Source organism: Gavia stellata, chromosome 4 (genome assembly GCF_030936135.1).
Source record: "Gavia stellata isolate bGavSte3 chromosome 4, bGavSte3.hap2, whole genome shotgun sequence".
NCBI classification, from domain to species: domain Eukaryota; kingdom Metazoa; phylum Chordata; class Aves; order Gaviiformes; family Gaviidae; genus Gavia; species Gavia stellata.
The window spans coordinates 34,165,459-34,183,998 of record NC_082597.1 but is presented as its reverse complement, the minus strand read 5'-3'; the positions used below and the strand labels follow the sequence as shown (position 1 = coordinate 34,183,998).

At 38.1% G+C, this 18,540-nt stretch overlaps 1 protein-coding gene across 1 annotated transcript in view; it reads right to left on the bottom strand.

Annotated features, from left to right (window-relative positions):
* The window catches only part of TMEM117 (transmembrane protein 117), a 212,464-nt gene that overhangs the window by 113,617 nt on the left and 80,307 nt on the right, over positions 1-18,540 (bottom strand). The window contains exon 3 of the mRNA XM_059817146.1: positions 3,447-3,546. Within this exon, the coding sequence (XP_059673129.1) occupies positions 3,447-3,546 (100 nt within the window). The remainder of the gene's footprint in view (positions 1-3,446; positions 3,547-18,540) is intronic.

The window sequence follows — 18,540 nt, the reverse complement described above, 5'->3', positions numbered from 1 at the left end:
TGTTCATGCCATCAACTCCTGTAGGTATACTCTGAGTGTGCCTTAACACACATGCTCAGGACTGCATCTCTCACAAAAACACAGCTGCAGCAGGTCGCTCATTTTTACAGAGAGGGTCAAGAGGCCACCCGACTCTTATCATCAGAGATTCTGCCCTGGAATCAGCTCTCTCCTCAGCCTGCTCACACTTTCCCAGAAGGTGGCCATAATTGCTAGTTTATAGGCTTGTCTGGGTGGAATCCAACCTTTTTTTTCAAAGCTATCCTACTGTGCCAAGTCCTGTGGTGTCTGCCTCAAAAGCACTCTCCATGAGAACAGAATGCACATTTTATGAGAGCAGGAGAGCATGTCAAAGCAGGTGCAGAATATACTTCCCTGGCTTCAAAGAGGAAAAAGTGCAGAGAGACGGTTAGTGTACTGAACCCATTCCCCTCTTCACAGACTTATTTAGAACATCTAACACTTGCTACAGATTTCAGCAAAGATGATTATCTGTAGCAGAAGTTCCTGTCCAGAGGTACAAAGGAGAAGCTCCTGTGCACCCATAACATGGCCCCATTCTTATTACACACAATAGAAAGAATATTGCTGATTTTATTAGGAATTGAATCAGACCCTGTCACCAAACTCGTCAGTGAGCTAGGAATTGTTGAGAGGGAAGGCTCATTTCTGCCTTTTAAATCCAAAACAAACAGCAATCCAAAACATATTTTCCCATTTCAGTCACTTTGCTGATTTAATAAGCCTCTCCTTGCTGTACTAGGGCAATATTATTGTTTATTGATTACTCATTTTTAAAATGAAATCCCATCTGTTCTGCTTTATTCCTGCTTATTTCCAAAGCTTCCAATTAAATAGGGACTAAGATCTTAATTCCAGTATGGTTCAAATGCACTACATCTGCTACATCTGCTTTTTCATCTTCTCCTTTGTAGTCTAAGGACAGGTGGCTTCTTTACAGAAACTTCTTAAACATTAGTAAATATAAGCACTTCTGTGAACAGGAAGATGTACAAAGGTTCCTTTACAGGTTTGTTTTTTCTTTCCTGTTTCCAAACAGGATTGGAGAACTTCATAAAATATAATTAATTCCACAGAAGGCTCATGTCACTTTGATATCAATTCCATGTTGGGCTTGACATGCAGAAAGTCAAGCAAATGCAAGTATTATAAACAACATGATGATTTCTGTTCATCTAGAATAAGATTGCTAAAGTTAGGCTGTGTGGGAGGTTTGTACCAATGTACATGCACATGTACCAATGTACATGTCCACTCGTTTCTGTTACTAATACCTCTCTACCTGACATTGCAGTTTTTTTTGATGTTCCTAAGCTTAGCTGCCCTTAAACACTGTAATTCCATTGACGGATTCATACACTTTGCCTAGAGATTTGCACTGCAGAAGCAATCTCACTATCCTCTTTTGCTCTGAAGAGCTAAACACCAATCACTATACCTCTTAATTCTCCTTGTGCAATCAAACCGTGTCCTAAAACACATTCACCCTCCAATCCCATGCCCTCTGCTCTTCCTGAAACCTAACAGAACCAGCCTAGTTTACAAATAGCTTCCCTTTTCCAAACTGCCTCTGCAGTCTCTCCCAGCCTCTCTCTTCCGTTCTTCAGTAATAACTCCATCCACCACTGGAATCTGCTGTGGCAGAATCCAATTGTGCCTCCATTGCTGAAAAGACCTGAGAGGGCTTTGAGTACACAGAAAACGATCAGGATTCTCATGCCTCTTGAATCCAGCCGTTTCCATGCTTTATATAGTGCTGCATGTAACAGTTTTGTTCAAGGAGATGAGAAAAGAGGGACTGAAAAAACGGAACGTTACCTAATGTAGTGCAACTGGTATGTAATCTATCACTGGAGCTCTAAGTCAAATATGTATGATGAACATGACCCCACTGAATTCAGCTTAGCTTATGCATCATCTTTCCTTCCATAGTGGGATAAAGTTGTGAAAGCCCATTAAAAAAAAGGGTCAAGCTAAAGGTATTCAGAAGTAGCCATGAATTTTTTTATTACTGATTCACAAGAAATCCACATTAATTGTCTACATCAGTCAATGCACCAATTTTGCAATGTGCTTCCGGTAATGTATGTACAGATGATTTGCTCAGTACTTGCTTTTCATGGCCACCATTTCACAGAGCATAATTTGTCTCAGACAAATCCCTGACACATACTGAACAATATGCTGAAAAAATCCTTGATGCTTTTTTTTTCTTCTGTGTTCTACAGTATGTTCCAAACATGTGGAGGATAAAAGACACATTGTCAGAAACTTGGATGAACCTTCTAAGAGTATTCCTACAGTTTTATAGACTATAGTCTTAGCAGCTTATAGTCGTTTGTGCTTGAAACTATTCCTATAGTGTTTTCTTCTAACACATACCACAGTCCTAAAATTTATCCACCTCAGCTTGTTTCTTTTCTTACATCAGAGATTATTGCAGTCACTAGCTACATACAGTGCTGAGATCTTTTCCATCCATGTTTATGTGACGTGATAAACATTCACCATCCTCTAAAATGATGTTGATTCTTTTGAGTAAACAAGCAGAGGTATCAATGAATCATTAGGAAAAAAAATATTAATTAAAAACAATTCTGCAAGCTTAAAAATCATGGACTTCTTTCCCCAATTTAAATGAATGTCCCAGTCATAATTGTTAAAATTCTTATCTATGCTAATCATAAAAACCTAATCTTACTAAAAAAAAAATAAAAAATCACTTTTTATCACTTTGTGTTTAAGGAACACTTTTTCTGAACAATAAAAACGTGCACATGCTTCTTTTTTTTCCCAGTTAGCTGTCATTTTCTGGTTCTTTTTCACTAAGCTGATCTTTGGGTTGCCTATAGTTCAGGAGAGAACCTTTATAACAACTAAAATCCAAATGAAGACTTCATTCTTCTAAAACTTAAATTAGAGACATACTTAATCTGACAGTTTCACATCAAACAGGCTACCTTCAAATTCTGGGATGTAACTGGCTTTCTTTCTTTCTCTCATCTCCATTGTTCTTTGTCACACCTTTCAGTTTATTTTTTTTTCTTTTTTAATCCTTTTCATTAGACTTCTTTATCTCTAGCTGTTACTCACTGTTTCACCAGATAGCAAGTCATGATGTCATTTCACCGCAAAGAAGGGTCACCGTGCTGTCCTTACAGAAGTCAATGGCAAAATTCCCACTCACAGCAGAAGAAATGAAATATTGCTGCCAAACATTTTAACTGAAACTTTTCTGGACTCCCAACTAATCAAGTACCCTGCCATTATGCTACTTTGCCTTTGTTAACTTTCTGCTTGTCTGGGTTGAAATACTTCAATGCTTCAAGAAATGGAATTTTCTTTCTTCTTTTCTCTTCTTTCCCTTGAAACCAATAAACATATTTGTTTTCTTTTCTTTTAAAATGTAATATTATGTTTCTTACCATCCATGCTGTGACAAAATCTCCCATCCAAGTCCCAACTGCAGCTACCTTCATAAAATTTTCATTCCTGATGCCCATGAAGTCTGTTATAATGTATGCACTGTGGAAACAAGAACACAGGCCGTAAGCTATACACATTTGCTTAATGCAGTTATAAAGAACTTGCTTTAGTGACAAAATTTATGATTAGCTGTGAAAGATTTCCCATTTCTTTCATAATCACTTCTTCTGCTAGATCTGAGTCTTGACATAGTACTGTACCAGGATGGGTCAATTACAATTAGAAATGGAAATGTGAATCTGTTTTTACAGCCTACGCCTCTTTTGAAAGTGCTAAAATAATGAAAGGCAAAGGCTTTAGGATTATGTAAGGCTTCTGGAAATATAAACTATTTTACACTTTTTACGTCTTCCTTTGTACAAATGGAATTGCAACATTCTTGGAATCGGTGACTTTGCAAAATCTTTATGAAGAAAAACGAAAATCTTCAAGTTCTTTTAAAAAAGATAATTGAGCCACTTGACTTTTCACGCTACCAGTTATACAAACACATGGGGTTTTTTAACACAACAGTGCAAACAAGCTTTGAAAAAATTCAGTGAGACGTCACTGTTTCTTGTTTTATACAATGTGTTTTCATAGATATATTTTACTTAAATCCAAAAGAAGCATTTCCATTCTGCTTAAATAATGCAATAGGTAGGATTTAAAACCTCATGCAATAATTTGACCTTTACTTTCAGGTTCATCAGGATGCTATATGGACAATTAAGAAGGTAAAGTTACTTGTGCTGGATTAAAACCTTTGTGAAAACATCATAGCTTTCAGTACACATATCCTTTGCTAAAAGACTTTTATAGTGTTTAAGAAGAGAGCTAACACATTGAATAATGATAGCAATTATATTTTAACTTCTCAAATGATATCTGTGTTTTCAAGATTCCTGTAAACATTGCTCATATAATGTTATGCCTGTTTAAGGGTGTGCACAACTGACCCACTTGCATGTAACAACTTCCCTGAACATTGCGTTATCTATTATTCAAATCTTACCATTATTATATACCAAATGTTGTAATGTCTGGGAGCTAACGGACCATACCCCTGCAACTGCATCAGCGAAAGCTGATCCCACTTTCTGGGGCAGTCCTACTAAAATCTAGATATTTGATCAGGATAGAGGATCTTGCTAGCACAAATCCATGCACAGCACTGTATCACTTCTTAGATACAAGTTAATATGTCCAAGAGTAGAAATATTAATGTCATTGAACAGTTTCATGACACACGTAAAATGGCATACCCTAACGCTCTTTTCATTATACACATTTCGTGACCTTTCAGCTAATATGTCACTAAGAAAAATACCATCTGGTTTTTTTCATCTGTTGAACAGCATATGAATGCTGGCTCAGATTTCCTGCTGGAATTAAAAAAAAACACATTTTTTTCCAAGCTATTTTTAATTACATTCCATGTAGTTAATAAGATCATCAATATTCTAAATTTGTTGTGTTGTAAATAAGGATGTAAGAACACAAGAACAGTTCTACTGGGTCAGTCTAAAGTCTCTGTTCCATCACCCTGTCTCCAAGAGAGGGCAACAGCAGATACCTAGGGAAAACTGTGAGAACAGGCAAGTGCACCCCTCCCAAATATATACCCCCAGCCACTTTATAAGTGAGAAACATTTGGAATTCCTTTTTTTCCCGCATCTTGGCTATGCCATTCTTGTAGCGTCCATGAAGGTGAAAAATTATGAAGTCTGCATTCTTTAAGAAGGTGTCTCATTAACAAAAAAGGCACAACAATAAATGTCAGTTGTAAAGACTGGCCCCCAAAAAGCAACCTGCATCTTTATCATCTTTTTCATCAGTGTGAAACCCATACAAATAACCCACAGTTCTCACCTTTTTAATTCCCATTTCTCATATGCATTATACATTCTCATATGCATTATACATGATTACAGGTGTACAGAAACTAAATGAACACTTGCACAACACTCATGAAAAATGACCCACTTGGGTAACTCCTATAGCTCCCTTGCATATAGTGGGTCTGCCACAGCCACCCATGGCAGGCTGATGTACACAAGACGGGTTATCCAAAAAGGCTGAGAAGTCACTGATCACTGAATGTAGGTATTAACAAGTAGAAGAGATACGAAACCAGGCATAAGCTATTTTTTAATGTAAATTTAAATTCTCCATGTAGTCACTTGTTTTTATGAATGTTAAAAGTACCTGAAGGCTTGTAATAAGGTCAGATGAGCTGGATGCAATACTAAAAATACACAGAAAGGCCTTGAAAGCACCAGATCATCCTAACAGTCCTTTCTGTAATTTGAAACATGAACATTTGGAACATGAAAGCACCCAAGAAGCCTAGTATAAATTGTACATCATAGTCTGTAAGTAATTAATGCCTAAATTAAATATGCAATTTGACAGACCTTCAGTTAGAGTTAAAATAGCATATTATTATAAGGAAACTCTTAAGAACAAAATCTGTGGATATTTTAAGTACATTTACTGATTAAAATACAGCTACAACATTTTATGGAACAGGGAAAGTATTTTTAGCACTGTCATTATCTTATTAGAAATAGTAATGAAATACACTGGTGTTTTATGAACTATCTTATTAACTATTAGCATTACATCCTGTGTCTTTTATGCTTTCTGAAATATTATTTTGAAACACAAAGAGAAATTGACTTTTTTAAAATACAGATTTTTGGCTGCTAAAAATGAAAAAACCCTCCATTTTTAATTTTCAGGGTTTAGTTTAAATATAAATGAGAGTAGCTGACATTTTCAAAAAAGCCATGATTGCCTGATGATGTTACCAGGATATATGTTTTAACAGTACCAAAAGTAAAAATAACTCTATTGTGGAAAAATCCCCACTTTTTTCTAGGTTTAGCTAGTGATTAGAGCAGTTTTCATTAATTGGTTACTCTGCTTCCTGGCTAGGACCCATGTCTGCACCTTGCAGGAGGATAATAGCTGTTGGGTTCCAGTTAACTGTCATGGTCAGCCCAGATTTTCTATAGCTTGTCAAAAGGCTTCTTTTTGCTTTGCCATACTTATCTTCTGGAGCAAGGTACATTCATACTGCATGAATAGTACAATCTAAGAAAACCCTGAGTGGAAAAACACAGCAGCTAAAACTCATAACAGAGTAAAAAGCTCTTCAGAAATGGACTGGATAAGTGTTAATAATTAAAGGCTGAGGAGCCAATACTTGTGAATATTATAGATAAAGGACAAGTTTGCGACTGAGATTTGGGACAAACCCACCATTAACCTTTGACAGTAAAACTGGAAGCTGCAAAGCCTGGGAAATTGCTCTTTGCAGGCCAAAGCCTATGGAAGGTAGACCACAATTTTGACAGAATAGGACAAAACAGAGGAACCAAAAGACAAAAGAGACGTGAGACACATAGTTCTAAAACAGCGTCCAAAAAATCCCATCATAAGGTGCTGCCTACATCCATGTTGTTGCAAAAGGTAAGTTAATAACAGTGACTCAGTAAAAAGACGTACAAGCCCAATGTATTCAATTACTTTTCTGGAGTGAGCAGCCGAGTGTGCACACAACAGACAAAGAGGGAAACAACAGAACTATCCCAGAGAAATTGTTCAAAGAAAGGAAGATTTCAGAGCATTTTTTCCAAGAAGGATGACACCTTAGCAGCTGCAAAAATGACGAACGGTCTGAAAGCAAAGGGAACATCTTTAATTTTAAGTTGGATAAAGATGTACAAGCCACTGTGGTGCTATCAACATTGTTCTAGGCACTGGAATAAAAGTCATGGCTAAACTTAGTGCTGAGGTGGTGTTTTCTTGACCATCACAGGAATCTAAAACTGGGATACAGCTTAAATTTAGACAAATTTAAGTATAAGCCAAGGATCCAAATTCTCAATGGAGCCCTAGTTAGAATAGTCAATGCAGATTAGAGCATGATTCATCCTTACGCTACTGTAGACATGCTGGGTGAAGGATTTGTTTTCCTTATGTTACTGTTGGATGCCTTATATGATAGTATGTTCACATACCAAAAGGTATTGCTAAACCTATGTGACTAAATCATTCCAGGTGCTGGGACATATCCTGGTCTCCAGATGATAATCCAAAGAGATCTGGATCCCTTGTAAGGCCTGTGACACATTTGATAACCCAGATGCATCTGAACTGAAGCCTAGGTCTCCATGGACTGCAATGAGAGCACAGACACTTTTGGGAGGTTTTAGTTGCCTTTTAATGCCATTTTAGCAGCCTCAGTGCATCTTAACTGCCCTTCAATTGGGTTTTTATCCACTCTAGAGTATCTAAAACATGGAGCTGGCACATGGCACATAGGGCATGTTCTGTAGAGTCTACAAGAACTGCACCCATAGAGAGTGGCAATTTAAGGCTCTTCAAAAAGGAGGGAGGCCTAAATGTCTTTTATGTTGAGTGATAAAAAGTCTGCACATGTTCTGCAGTCTGATACGTGCTTTTCTGAGGTGGTTTTATTATCTGGCATTCCTCCTAAATAGCTGATCATCTATCCAGAATTCATCTTCCTTGGTGCACCTGCTGAAGTGAAATGCCTTGACAATGACCAACAAGTGACAGCATGGGAGTTCACTCAGGCTGCAAAGAAGTATGCGTTTAGATGTGTGTCGTGGTTTAACTCCAGCCGGCACTGAGCACCACACAGCTGCTCACTCACTCCCCCCACAGTGGGATGGGGGAGAGAATCAGAGAAAAGGTAAAACTCATGGTTTGAGATAAAAACAATTTAATAGGACAGAAAAGGAAGAAAATAATAATAATAATAATGATAAAAGAATAAACACAACAAGTCATGCACACTGCAATTACTCACCACCCGCTGACCGATGCCCAGCCAGTTCCTGAGCAGCGGCCACACACCCCGCCCCCCCCAGCCAACTCCCCTAGGTTTTTTTTGTTCAGCATGACATCATATGGTATGGAATATCCCTTTGGCCAATTTGGGTCAGCTGTCGTAGCTGAGCCCCCCAGCTTCTTGTGCACCTGGCAGGGCAGTATGAGATGCTGAAAATTAGGACAATGTGGCACCACAAGCTTCCATTACTCTTAATTTAGCATAGGCTATTCCACAGGAATAAGTCATTTGGATTCTAGCTCATATCCTATATTGATTGATACCCATAAAGTCATTATTCCACCACTTGGTTTGCCTGAGGACTCCCATCTGTGAAGTGTTTTGCAAGCCTGCCTAGAAGATAAGGCCCACTGAAAAATGCAGCAATTGCATTTCTGTCTGTTAATGCAAAAAAGGTGTATGCACCTCACTTGATCAGTAGGGAACACATGAGATCCAATCCCTATTCCAAGGGACACTGGTTCAACACCTTTCCAAGTTAGAGAATTGTGTCTCGCTGTCACTCTCAATACGAAAAGAAAAAGTGATGACCAATGCCTATTGGTCATTGGACAGTAGTTTTTTTGTATATGGCACTCTCCAAGAGGATGAGAAATGTGTGTTTCAGCCTCCTTTAGGTGAGGGGTAACTGAAGCTGTATAGTCCTCAGCACAGGAAAGACATGGACGTGTTAGAGCAGGTCCAGAGGAGGGCCACAAAAATGATCAGAGTGCCAGAACACCTCTCCTACAACGAAAGGCTGAGAGAGCTGGGGTTGTTCAGCCTGGAGAAGAGAAGGCTCCAGGGACACCTTATTGTGGCCTTTCAGTACTTGAAGGGAGCTTATAAGAAAGATGGGGACAGACCTTTTAGTAGGGCCTGTAGCGATAGGACAAGGGGTAATGGTTTTAAATTAAAAGAGGGTAGATTCAGACTGGACATAAGGAAGAAATTTTTTACAATGAGGGTGGTGAAACACTGGAACAGGTTGCTTGGAGAGGTGGTAGATGCCCCATCCCTGGAAACATTCAAGGTCAGGCTGGACGGGGCTCTGGGCAACCCGATCTAGTTGAAGATGTCCCTGCTCATTGCAGGGGGTTTGGACTAGATGACGTTTAAAGGTCCCTTCCAGCCCAAACTATGATTCTATGATTCCATGTCTTGTTCAAGTATCACCTTCATATATAAAACAGACATTCCCTTTCCTTCACTTTTAGAGAAGTGGAATGGATGCTACTGGTCAGGATAGGAGTTTGGATTAGATCACAAGTACAGTTCTTAATTGAGGTGTTTCAAGCAAATTGGGACAGGATTTAAAATACATACAGCTTCCTTATCACAAATTGTAGGAGTTTCTTGTTCCCTGTGTGGATTTTTTATACGTAGCTGTTTATGCTTACACTTAAACTCTACAACCACTGCATAAGGTTTTTTTACTGAAGCAATGAAATAAAGGATTGTCTCTTACATGCCTGTTTGATACTGCAGGAAAGGATTAAGATATTTACTTACTGCTAAGTGAACTGTTTATTGAAAATTGTTTTAGTGGACAATCAAACAAGTTAAGGGAACCGTGTCACTTTTTAGCATGTCTTTTAATAGGCTAGTAAAATTCTGCAACTAATGCACAAGACTGTAGTACAAGCTGGTACATTACGTGCCTTATTTGATTCATTCCATTTGCCTATATACTATGATATCAAAATAGTTTTACAATAAAAAGGACCAAAATGCTAGCACAGGTGCCCAGGGACACAAATAGGATCAGTGGCCTTGGGCATACCCATTTTGCAGGTTTAAAGAGGATCTTGACTCCTGATACTGTAACACACTCTGCAGACATACAAGTTTGCAGTCTCAGCCCTTGCCATACGCATCCTGAGAAGCATAAAGAGTGCTGATTTTCAACAAGTTGCTAAACAGAAAGCTAAATTATACACATGTAGATTGAAGAAAAATGTATGCTCAGAGTTTCTAAAATTCAGAAAAATACTGTAAACTGTTTTGTTTTCTTTTTTTACATTTAATATTCTGTTAAATGTTGTAGGTTTGCTTATCTTAAAATACAGGTAATTTGTTGACATTTAAAAAATAGTTACTAAAATTTGAAAATAACAACAGATACTAGAGAATGTATCACAGAATCACAGAATCACTAAGGTTGGAAAAGACCTGTAAGATCATCAAGTCCAACCATTACATAAAAAAACCCCCAAACAAACAAAAAAAACCCAAGAAAAAAAAAACAAAACCAAAAAAACCACCACACAAACAAAAAAACCACACCACACAGCACCATGCCCATCAAGCCACATCCCACAATGCCACATCCACACGCTCCTTGAATACCTCCAGGGAGGGTGACTCCACCACCTCCCTGGGCAGTCTATTCCACTGTGTTACCACTCTCTCAGTAAAGAAATTTTTCCTAATATCCAGTCTGAATCTCCCCTGGCGCAACTTGAGGCCATTTCCTCTAGTCCTGTCACTAGTCACTTGGGAGAAGAGACCAACACCCACCTCTATACAACCTCCTTTCAGGTAGTTGTAGAGAGCGATGAGGTCTCCCCTCAGCCTCCTCTTCTCCAGACTGAACAACCCCAGTTCCCTCAGCCGTTCCTCATAAGACTTGTGCTCCAGACCCTTCACCAGCTTCGTTGCCCTTCTCTGGACACACTCCAGCACCTCAATGTCCTTCTTGGAGTGAGGGGCCCAAAACTGAACACAGTATTTGAGGTGCGGCCTCACCAGCGCCGAGTACAGGGGCACGATCACCTCCCTGCTCCTGCTGGCCACACTATTTCTGATACAGACCAGGATGCCGTTGGCCTTCTTGGCCACCTGGGCACACTGCTGGCTCATATTCAGCCGACTGTCAATCAACACCCCCAGGTCCTTTTCCATGGGGCAGCTTTCCAGCCACTTGTCCCCAAGCCTGTAGCGTTGCCTGGGGTTGTTGTGGCCAAAGTGAAGGACCTGGCACTTGGCCTTGTTGAACCTCATCCAATTGGCCTTGGCCCATCCATCCAGCCTGTCCAGACCCCTCTGCAGAGCCTTTCTACCCTCCAGCAGATCAACACTCCTTCCCAACTTGGTGTCGTCTGCAAACTTGCTGAGGGAGCACTCAATCCCCTCATCCAGATCATCGATAAATATATTAAACACGACCAGCCCCAAAACTGAGCCCTGGGGGACTCCACTTGTGACCGGCCGCCAACTGGATTTCACCCCATTCACCACAACTCTCTGGGCTCGGCCATCCAGCCAGTTTTTAACCCAGCGAAGAGTGCACCTGTCTAAGCCACGAGCCGCCAGCTTCTCCAGGAGAATACTGTCAGAGACAGTGTCAAAGGCTTTACTGAAGTCCAGGTAGACAACATCCACAGCCTTTCCCTCACCCACTAGGTGGGTCACCTGGTCATAGAAGGAGATGAGGTTGGTCAAGCAGGACCTGCCTTTCATGAACCCGTGCTGGCTGGGCCTGATCCCTTGGTTATCCTGCACGTGTCCCATGAGCGCCCTCAAGATGAACCTCTCCATAATCTTCCCCGGCACCGAGGTCAGGCTGACAGGCCTGTAGTTCCCTGGATCCTCCTTCCAGTCCTTCTTGTAGATGGGCGTCACCTTGGCAAGCCTCCAGTCGTCCGGGACCTCCCCTGTTAACCAGGACTGTTGATAAATGATGGAGAGGGGCTTGGCAAGCTCCTCCGCCAGCTCCCTCAGCACCCTTGGGTGGATAGCAGGCAATGTATTTGGGAAGGTTGTTAGTTTAGTAATTTAGCAAGAGAGAGCTGCAGTAAAACATTGTATTTTAGATAAATACTTGCTTTGTTTTTAAACTTGGCAAGATATTGGTAAGAAAGGCTTTGAACGATGCTGCACTGGCTGAACTCTTCAGAATGGGACATGGCTTACACACATCCATTCCCAGTGTCGACATTTCAGTACAGCTAAGAAGGGATAAGGACAGATGTGCAGCAATATTCTCAGAACTGGCAGTTACAAGAAAAAAAATATTCACTTTAAAAAAAAAAAAAAAGAAGAGAACTGCTCATATCATTGCCAGAATAGAAACAAAGTTAAATTATGTACTTGGAACTTCACCGCTTTGACCAAGTGCTTTCATAACATTTAAAACGTCTGTGAATTCCAGCAAAAACTTTGCACCTTCTATCTGTTTCCGTTTTAGGGATGGCAGAGAAGTTTAAATGCATTATTATAATGCTGAATAAACTAGTAACTGCAGCATTATTGCTATTCAGAAAGGGGAAATTACAACAATTTGCAGTTGGTACAAAACACTGAATGAACTCTGCTTGTAAGTAGCAGCCCAACTGGGAAAACAAAAGCAGAAATATATTTTAGCAAATTTTAATAGAAACTTGTAAGTATTAGCACATAATGCAACTTTACATATTAATCATTCTTTAACTTATTAAACTTCCCTGAACCATTGATAAACAGATATTTTTAAAAACTAAAATAATGAAATGACAGAAAACTACAAATAAAATGTCATAAGTTAATGAATTGGAACTGAGGGAACAAAGAAATGCCGGCACAGAACCTCTGCTGGCAGATTCGCAGCAATCATAACTGAAAAAAATTTCAGCTGGCTCTGAAAAGAACTGTAAGCCCATAATGTAAAATAAAATTGTGAAAATTTCCCATGAGTTTACTCATAAAAAAGTCTACTGTAGTGATTGGGTGAAGCAAGGACCATGTGCCTTCTTTCAGCACTTTATTTTCAGGAACCACTGACACCCTGCAGCTGAATGACAAGTGGCCAAAGGATTGTCCTTTCAGCATGGACCAGGGGACTTCTAGTGTTTTACTGAACACTGACAGACATTGCAAGAACCTATATATTTGTGACTGGAATGAGGTGAGATGCTTCACTACAGCAAATGTATTTATCAGCAAATTTACAGTAAATGTATGTATCAGTGTTCACACCTCTTAGGTGGAGTTTGAATTTGAGGAGTAATTGGAAATACAGACGAATGCAACCTGCATATGGATGCCCATTTTTAAAGCAGTGGAGACTGACATATGACTCATCTTACAATTTGCATCAAAGTATGTAAACGTGTGGTGGAGGAGTGTAATTGCTGCTAAATAGGCTAAAACTATTCTTTTTTTTACTACATCAGTACAGTGTGGTAAGTTTTAATTTTGACATTTTTGTTTCCAGAGTTTTCCTGCATAGACATGTCAGACTATCTGAAGCGGAGAAGACATCCTTTATAGGCTAGAAGGTGATTTCCCTGACACACAGGCTTTAAACGACAATTTCAAATCCATTCACATCACCTTTTATGTAAGATATGAAGATATTCAATTTGGCTTGTGTGCTTGTATTGCCAGTGCTGATGGTACCTCTGTCTCTTTCTTCAAAGTCACAGGAGTAAAAAATGGTCAGGAGCATTTTACTATTATTGTAAAATGGTTGCTCATGCCGAGTCTGCAATCACTTGATGGAACACATTGCTTTTAACAGATTGGTGGAAAAAATGAAATATCTGAAAATATGAACATATTTACAAAATGCAAAAAACTTGCCAGTTCTCAAATTGAAAATAATCTTGTGGTTTGATTAAAAAATTAAGTTACTTATACTTAGAAATATTTAGCTTAATTTTTTTTAACCTGTTTCTATGATCATTCCATTTTTCTTTCCAAATCTGCATATCGTAAGCATTTTCATTATTTTAATTTCTTTTGCTGATTTGGGACAGGAAATCGTCTAATTGGCAAAAATTCTTGGGAGACTGAAAAAAAGTTTCCTGTCAAATCACTTTGGATTAGCATTTATTGTGCAAGTTTTTTCTTTCAGAAAAATGTATTTCTACCTCAAACTACAATACAGAATAAGGTCAGATATTCCTTTAGAGGATTCAAAGTTTAACTACAGATATGACAATGTTTGTCTTCCAACAGTAAGGTAATTAAAGGCTTAATTACATCTGAATAGTATCAAAATCGATTTACCAATTTTTTTTTTCTATTTAAAAATTATTGTTTCACAAGAAACTTCACATTTTCTTATTAACCAAGTCCACAGTATGTAAGGAAAGTTGTGAAAGAATGAGTAAAATAAACTGTGTAGGTCCTGTCATGACTATTTTAAATTATCCAAACCAATCTGGGACTTTGTATCATGATTGTTCAAATTGTGAAAAATATTACAGAAGTTTCAAGGTTGTAGAACAGGTGATTCCACTAAACTGATTTTTTAAGAAGAAGTATTTCTTTGCATTATTCTCTATAAAGACAAGTAATATCTGAAATTAATGAATCAGGAACAAGACCAGTCGGTGATAACATCTGAGGCTGAATGGATGGATGCTGGGGCAGAGTCCTGCTATTTCACATTGCAGAAGTATAAATTTACTAAAAAAGGAAGAGTGAGTAAGTGATACCTGCCTTGGAGCTTGTGGGATGTTTGCTGAGTGAGTAGAAAGGAGATAGGACGTCATGGAAGTTTGAGGATAAGATGAAGATTTCTTAAGTATCAGATTATTCACAGATCCATCAAATAAGCAATTATTAATAATTAAATAAAGCAGGTAAATTCACAGGAAAAAATTAGGTTGGAAGGAAACTCAAGGGATGAACTTATCCAACCCCTCATGCTAAGCAGAGCTAACTGGCATTCGATCAGATCGCTCAAGATCTTTTTTATGCTTAAAGATTGTTTATTTTAAGTTACATTTATTTAAACTAATTTATTTAAACCTAAATCCTTTATCAAAAGTCTGAACAAAATTTAAAAGGGCACTAGGGAATGAGTGCACTTTACAGTTGACTGCTCAGGATTTCTAGTTCAAGTGGTATCTTTTGATTATGCCAAGACCTCATCCATTTAACACAGTGCTAAAGCAGCCAAGGGTTTGGCACAGAATACTTCTATGCAAACAGCCAAGATTTTCTTCTTCCTATCCTGTCTTAGAGTTCAATAAAATAAAGTATATGCTGCTATACATCACCCTGAACAGTTTGAAGAAGACGACAGCACTTCTTTTTTAAGTCCACATCATTACATAGTTTAGTATTTGTTAAATATCCTCCAAAAAATAAGACAAATGTAAGTATTTTATATTAATATAAATAATACAGAAGTTAACCATACATATAGGCATATATTGCTTATGAAGAATAAAAGTTAATTTTTTTGACATTGAGAGACAGAACAAGTCAAAACGCTAAGAGTAAAGTGAAAATATAAACTCTGTTTCCTATAGGATCTTTGTGTTATATATAGGCAAAGCCTAAAAAACAGTGGAGCCTTTGGAGAATCTTTGTTCAGCTGCTTCTTCTTGAACACTAATGGCTCTCACACCTACTCCATGGATTCCACCAGTGGGTGCTGGGATCCTTCAGCACACCAAGTTATCGAATGCTGAATTTGACAAGGGCCACAGGGAAACCATCAATCAGCCAAAACCAGACAAAATCATATGCAATAGGGGAAGCAGAATATTACAAAATACTTACAAGAATGAAGAAGGGTGGGGGAACTGGGAAACTGGACTGACAAAGTTGATGGAAGGGAAATGACAAGATGAGTATACACAGAAATGCAGAAAGACATTTCAAGTACAAAATCTTTGAAAAGGAAGAAAGGTCAGAGCCCAAAATGGAATGGATATGGTCACAATACTCAAATATTTTTAGGAAAAGTGTTTCGATTCATCTGTATTTTGCTACTTACTTCCCTTTGTAAAAATTCAACTGTCTAGAATCTCAGCATTGTAGAACAAGTCTCACTGCAAGAGGAAAATCAGAGAGATGCTTCCTTCCTTGAAAAGCACTCAGTTAAAATATTAATTTCAAACAAAGGAATAGGTCCAAGCTTTTTATAATGTTATTTTAGTGCTTATAGATGCTTACAGATGCTTTGCTGTATTAGGGTGTGTGCAGATAAAAGGAGACTGAAACTGCAGTTTGTTCAAGGAACTGAGAGCATATACTAGCCTGGAACATCAGTATGCAATGGCACAAATAACTGCACAGGGGTCTTGTGAAGACTGAAAATGGTATTAGCATGTCAGCCTCACTAGGCTTTTCAAAGAACCATGTCAGCATAAAAAATAATTCAGCCCAAAAAACCAAGAGTTTATTCAGATGGAGAATGGATACTACAATTTGATACAGCCACAAATGAGCCCTAAATAAGAAACTTCTGAATGGTTTGTTCTAAAACATTATCCAAGTTCTACAGTCTGCACACACATAGCCAATATTCTGTCGACAAATCAAAATGAATTCGAAAACTCATATGAGAAAAAGTTATTCTTTAAAGCTACTTACAGGTGCAAAAGAACAGGAAATATCTTTCTGTTATGTATGTTTGGTTTTGTATCATTGAAGATGACTAGTGTATATCAGTCTTGCTGCAGTCTATAAAACCATTCTGAGATACAGAAACTGTTGGAGTTGTTAAGAAATAATGATCTACCATGCTCACAGGCACCTTTGAGAAAAAATGGAAGGAAAATGTGGCATGACAACTCAGGAGCTGGTCTGAGGATTTGGTTGGCTTCTCTCATAATGTAATAACAGCAGCAGATTGCAGAGCAGATGGAAAAGAACTAGACTTCAAGCAATGTACAAATTAACAAACCGAGGAGATTGCTTCTTTACTATATTACTTGAAAATGGTATATAAAGAACAACTGGGTCTAGGGACAGTATCTGACAAGAGCTCACATATAATCACAGCAAAGAATTTCAGATGGAATGTGCAGGGAAGAAGACAGCCTGTTCTTCCACTCCTTGGCTGACAAAGCAAACACCTTTATCATGACTACTTGACCATCCAATGGCTGATATAATCTGAAAGAGTCCAATACTGGATCTGCTATAAATTTGCTTTGTATTGTACTGACTGCTATATTTTCTTGTCCTTACACTACTCAGCATTTTAAATAAAATTATCATTGAAATAAAGGGGGGAAAATTGTCAGAAGTTGTTTGAGGATTTTATTCTCAAATCAACATAACTCTATTGCAGACTGCCCATTTTACAATACAGTCTTCTTTTGATGACTTGAAAATGAGTTATCAGAAGATAGACACATCAGAACCACACACTGCAAGTATTTGCTCAAGCACTATCACTTGTAGTACAATTTTAAGATGCACAAATGGAGAAGACACAAACTGTGGTGTGAACATCATCCTCAGAAAGAATATTCTTCTTATTTTTCCCAAGTAAAGGACTAGCACATCGTCAAACAATGGAGAGAGAGATGTACTCACGTGCATTTTTTATACCCAGACACTAAACTTTGTTGGTTTGGGCTATATATTTAAGGTCAGTTAGTTACAAATACTGTGTTTCATCTCATCTAACTACAGACTTAAAAAAAAGTCTCGATTTCAGCTAGTAATTCTAGGATTCCCTAGAAGAGTCCATTTATCTCCACAGTCAAAGGGGAAAAATAAGCACTTTACAGACGTAATTCATCTGACTTATCTTAGACACCTTTACTGGGTCTGGCTGGGATGGAGTTAATTTTCTTTATAGCAGCTTATATGGTGCTGTGTTTTAGATTTGTGACCAAAACAGTGTTGAAAACACACTAATGCTGTCTACCAAGGTTAACCTGCAAGAACACCTCCGAATCAGATGAATCATCTTCTGGAGATTTCAGTTCAGTTAAATGTAAAAGTAATTGGTTAACTTTAAACTCATCTTTATTGGATTCTTAAACTATGAGATATGACAAAATGTGGATTTTTATGTTTTAAGACTGGCACAGTTTAGGTTATTAGACTGAAGGTCTAATGTCCATAAAATGTCCTTGCAAGTCTACACACATCCCAAACTGCAACTAAAACCAGTGAGATACTAGAGATAAAATATGCTGTTTGGGAAAATACCATTCTAACTGAAAAAACTTACCTTTTATTTAGACATAAGTTTGAAAAAGACATTTCCAAATAGTGTAAAAGATTACATGATAAAACATTGTCGGTAAGAAGCCTTTACAAGAATGAGTAAACTGAAATTAAGATTTCACTAAAACAGTAAGTTAAATCTAAAGTTGAACAGATGGTTAGTAGGACAGATATAACCAGAATTAAATAAACTATGGAGTAAATATTCTATCTTTGTCTGATGCTCATTGTGGAAAACATTTCAAAGCACTACTGTTCAATGATAATCTGATCCAGAAATAGTT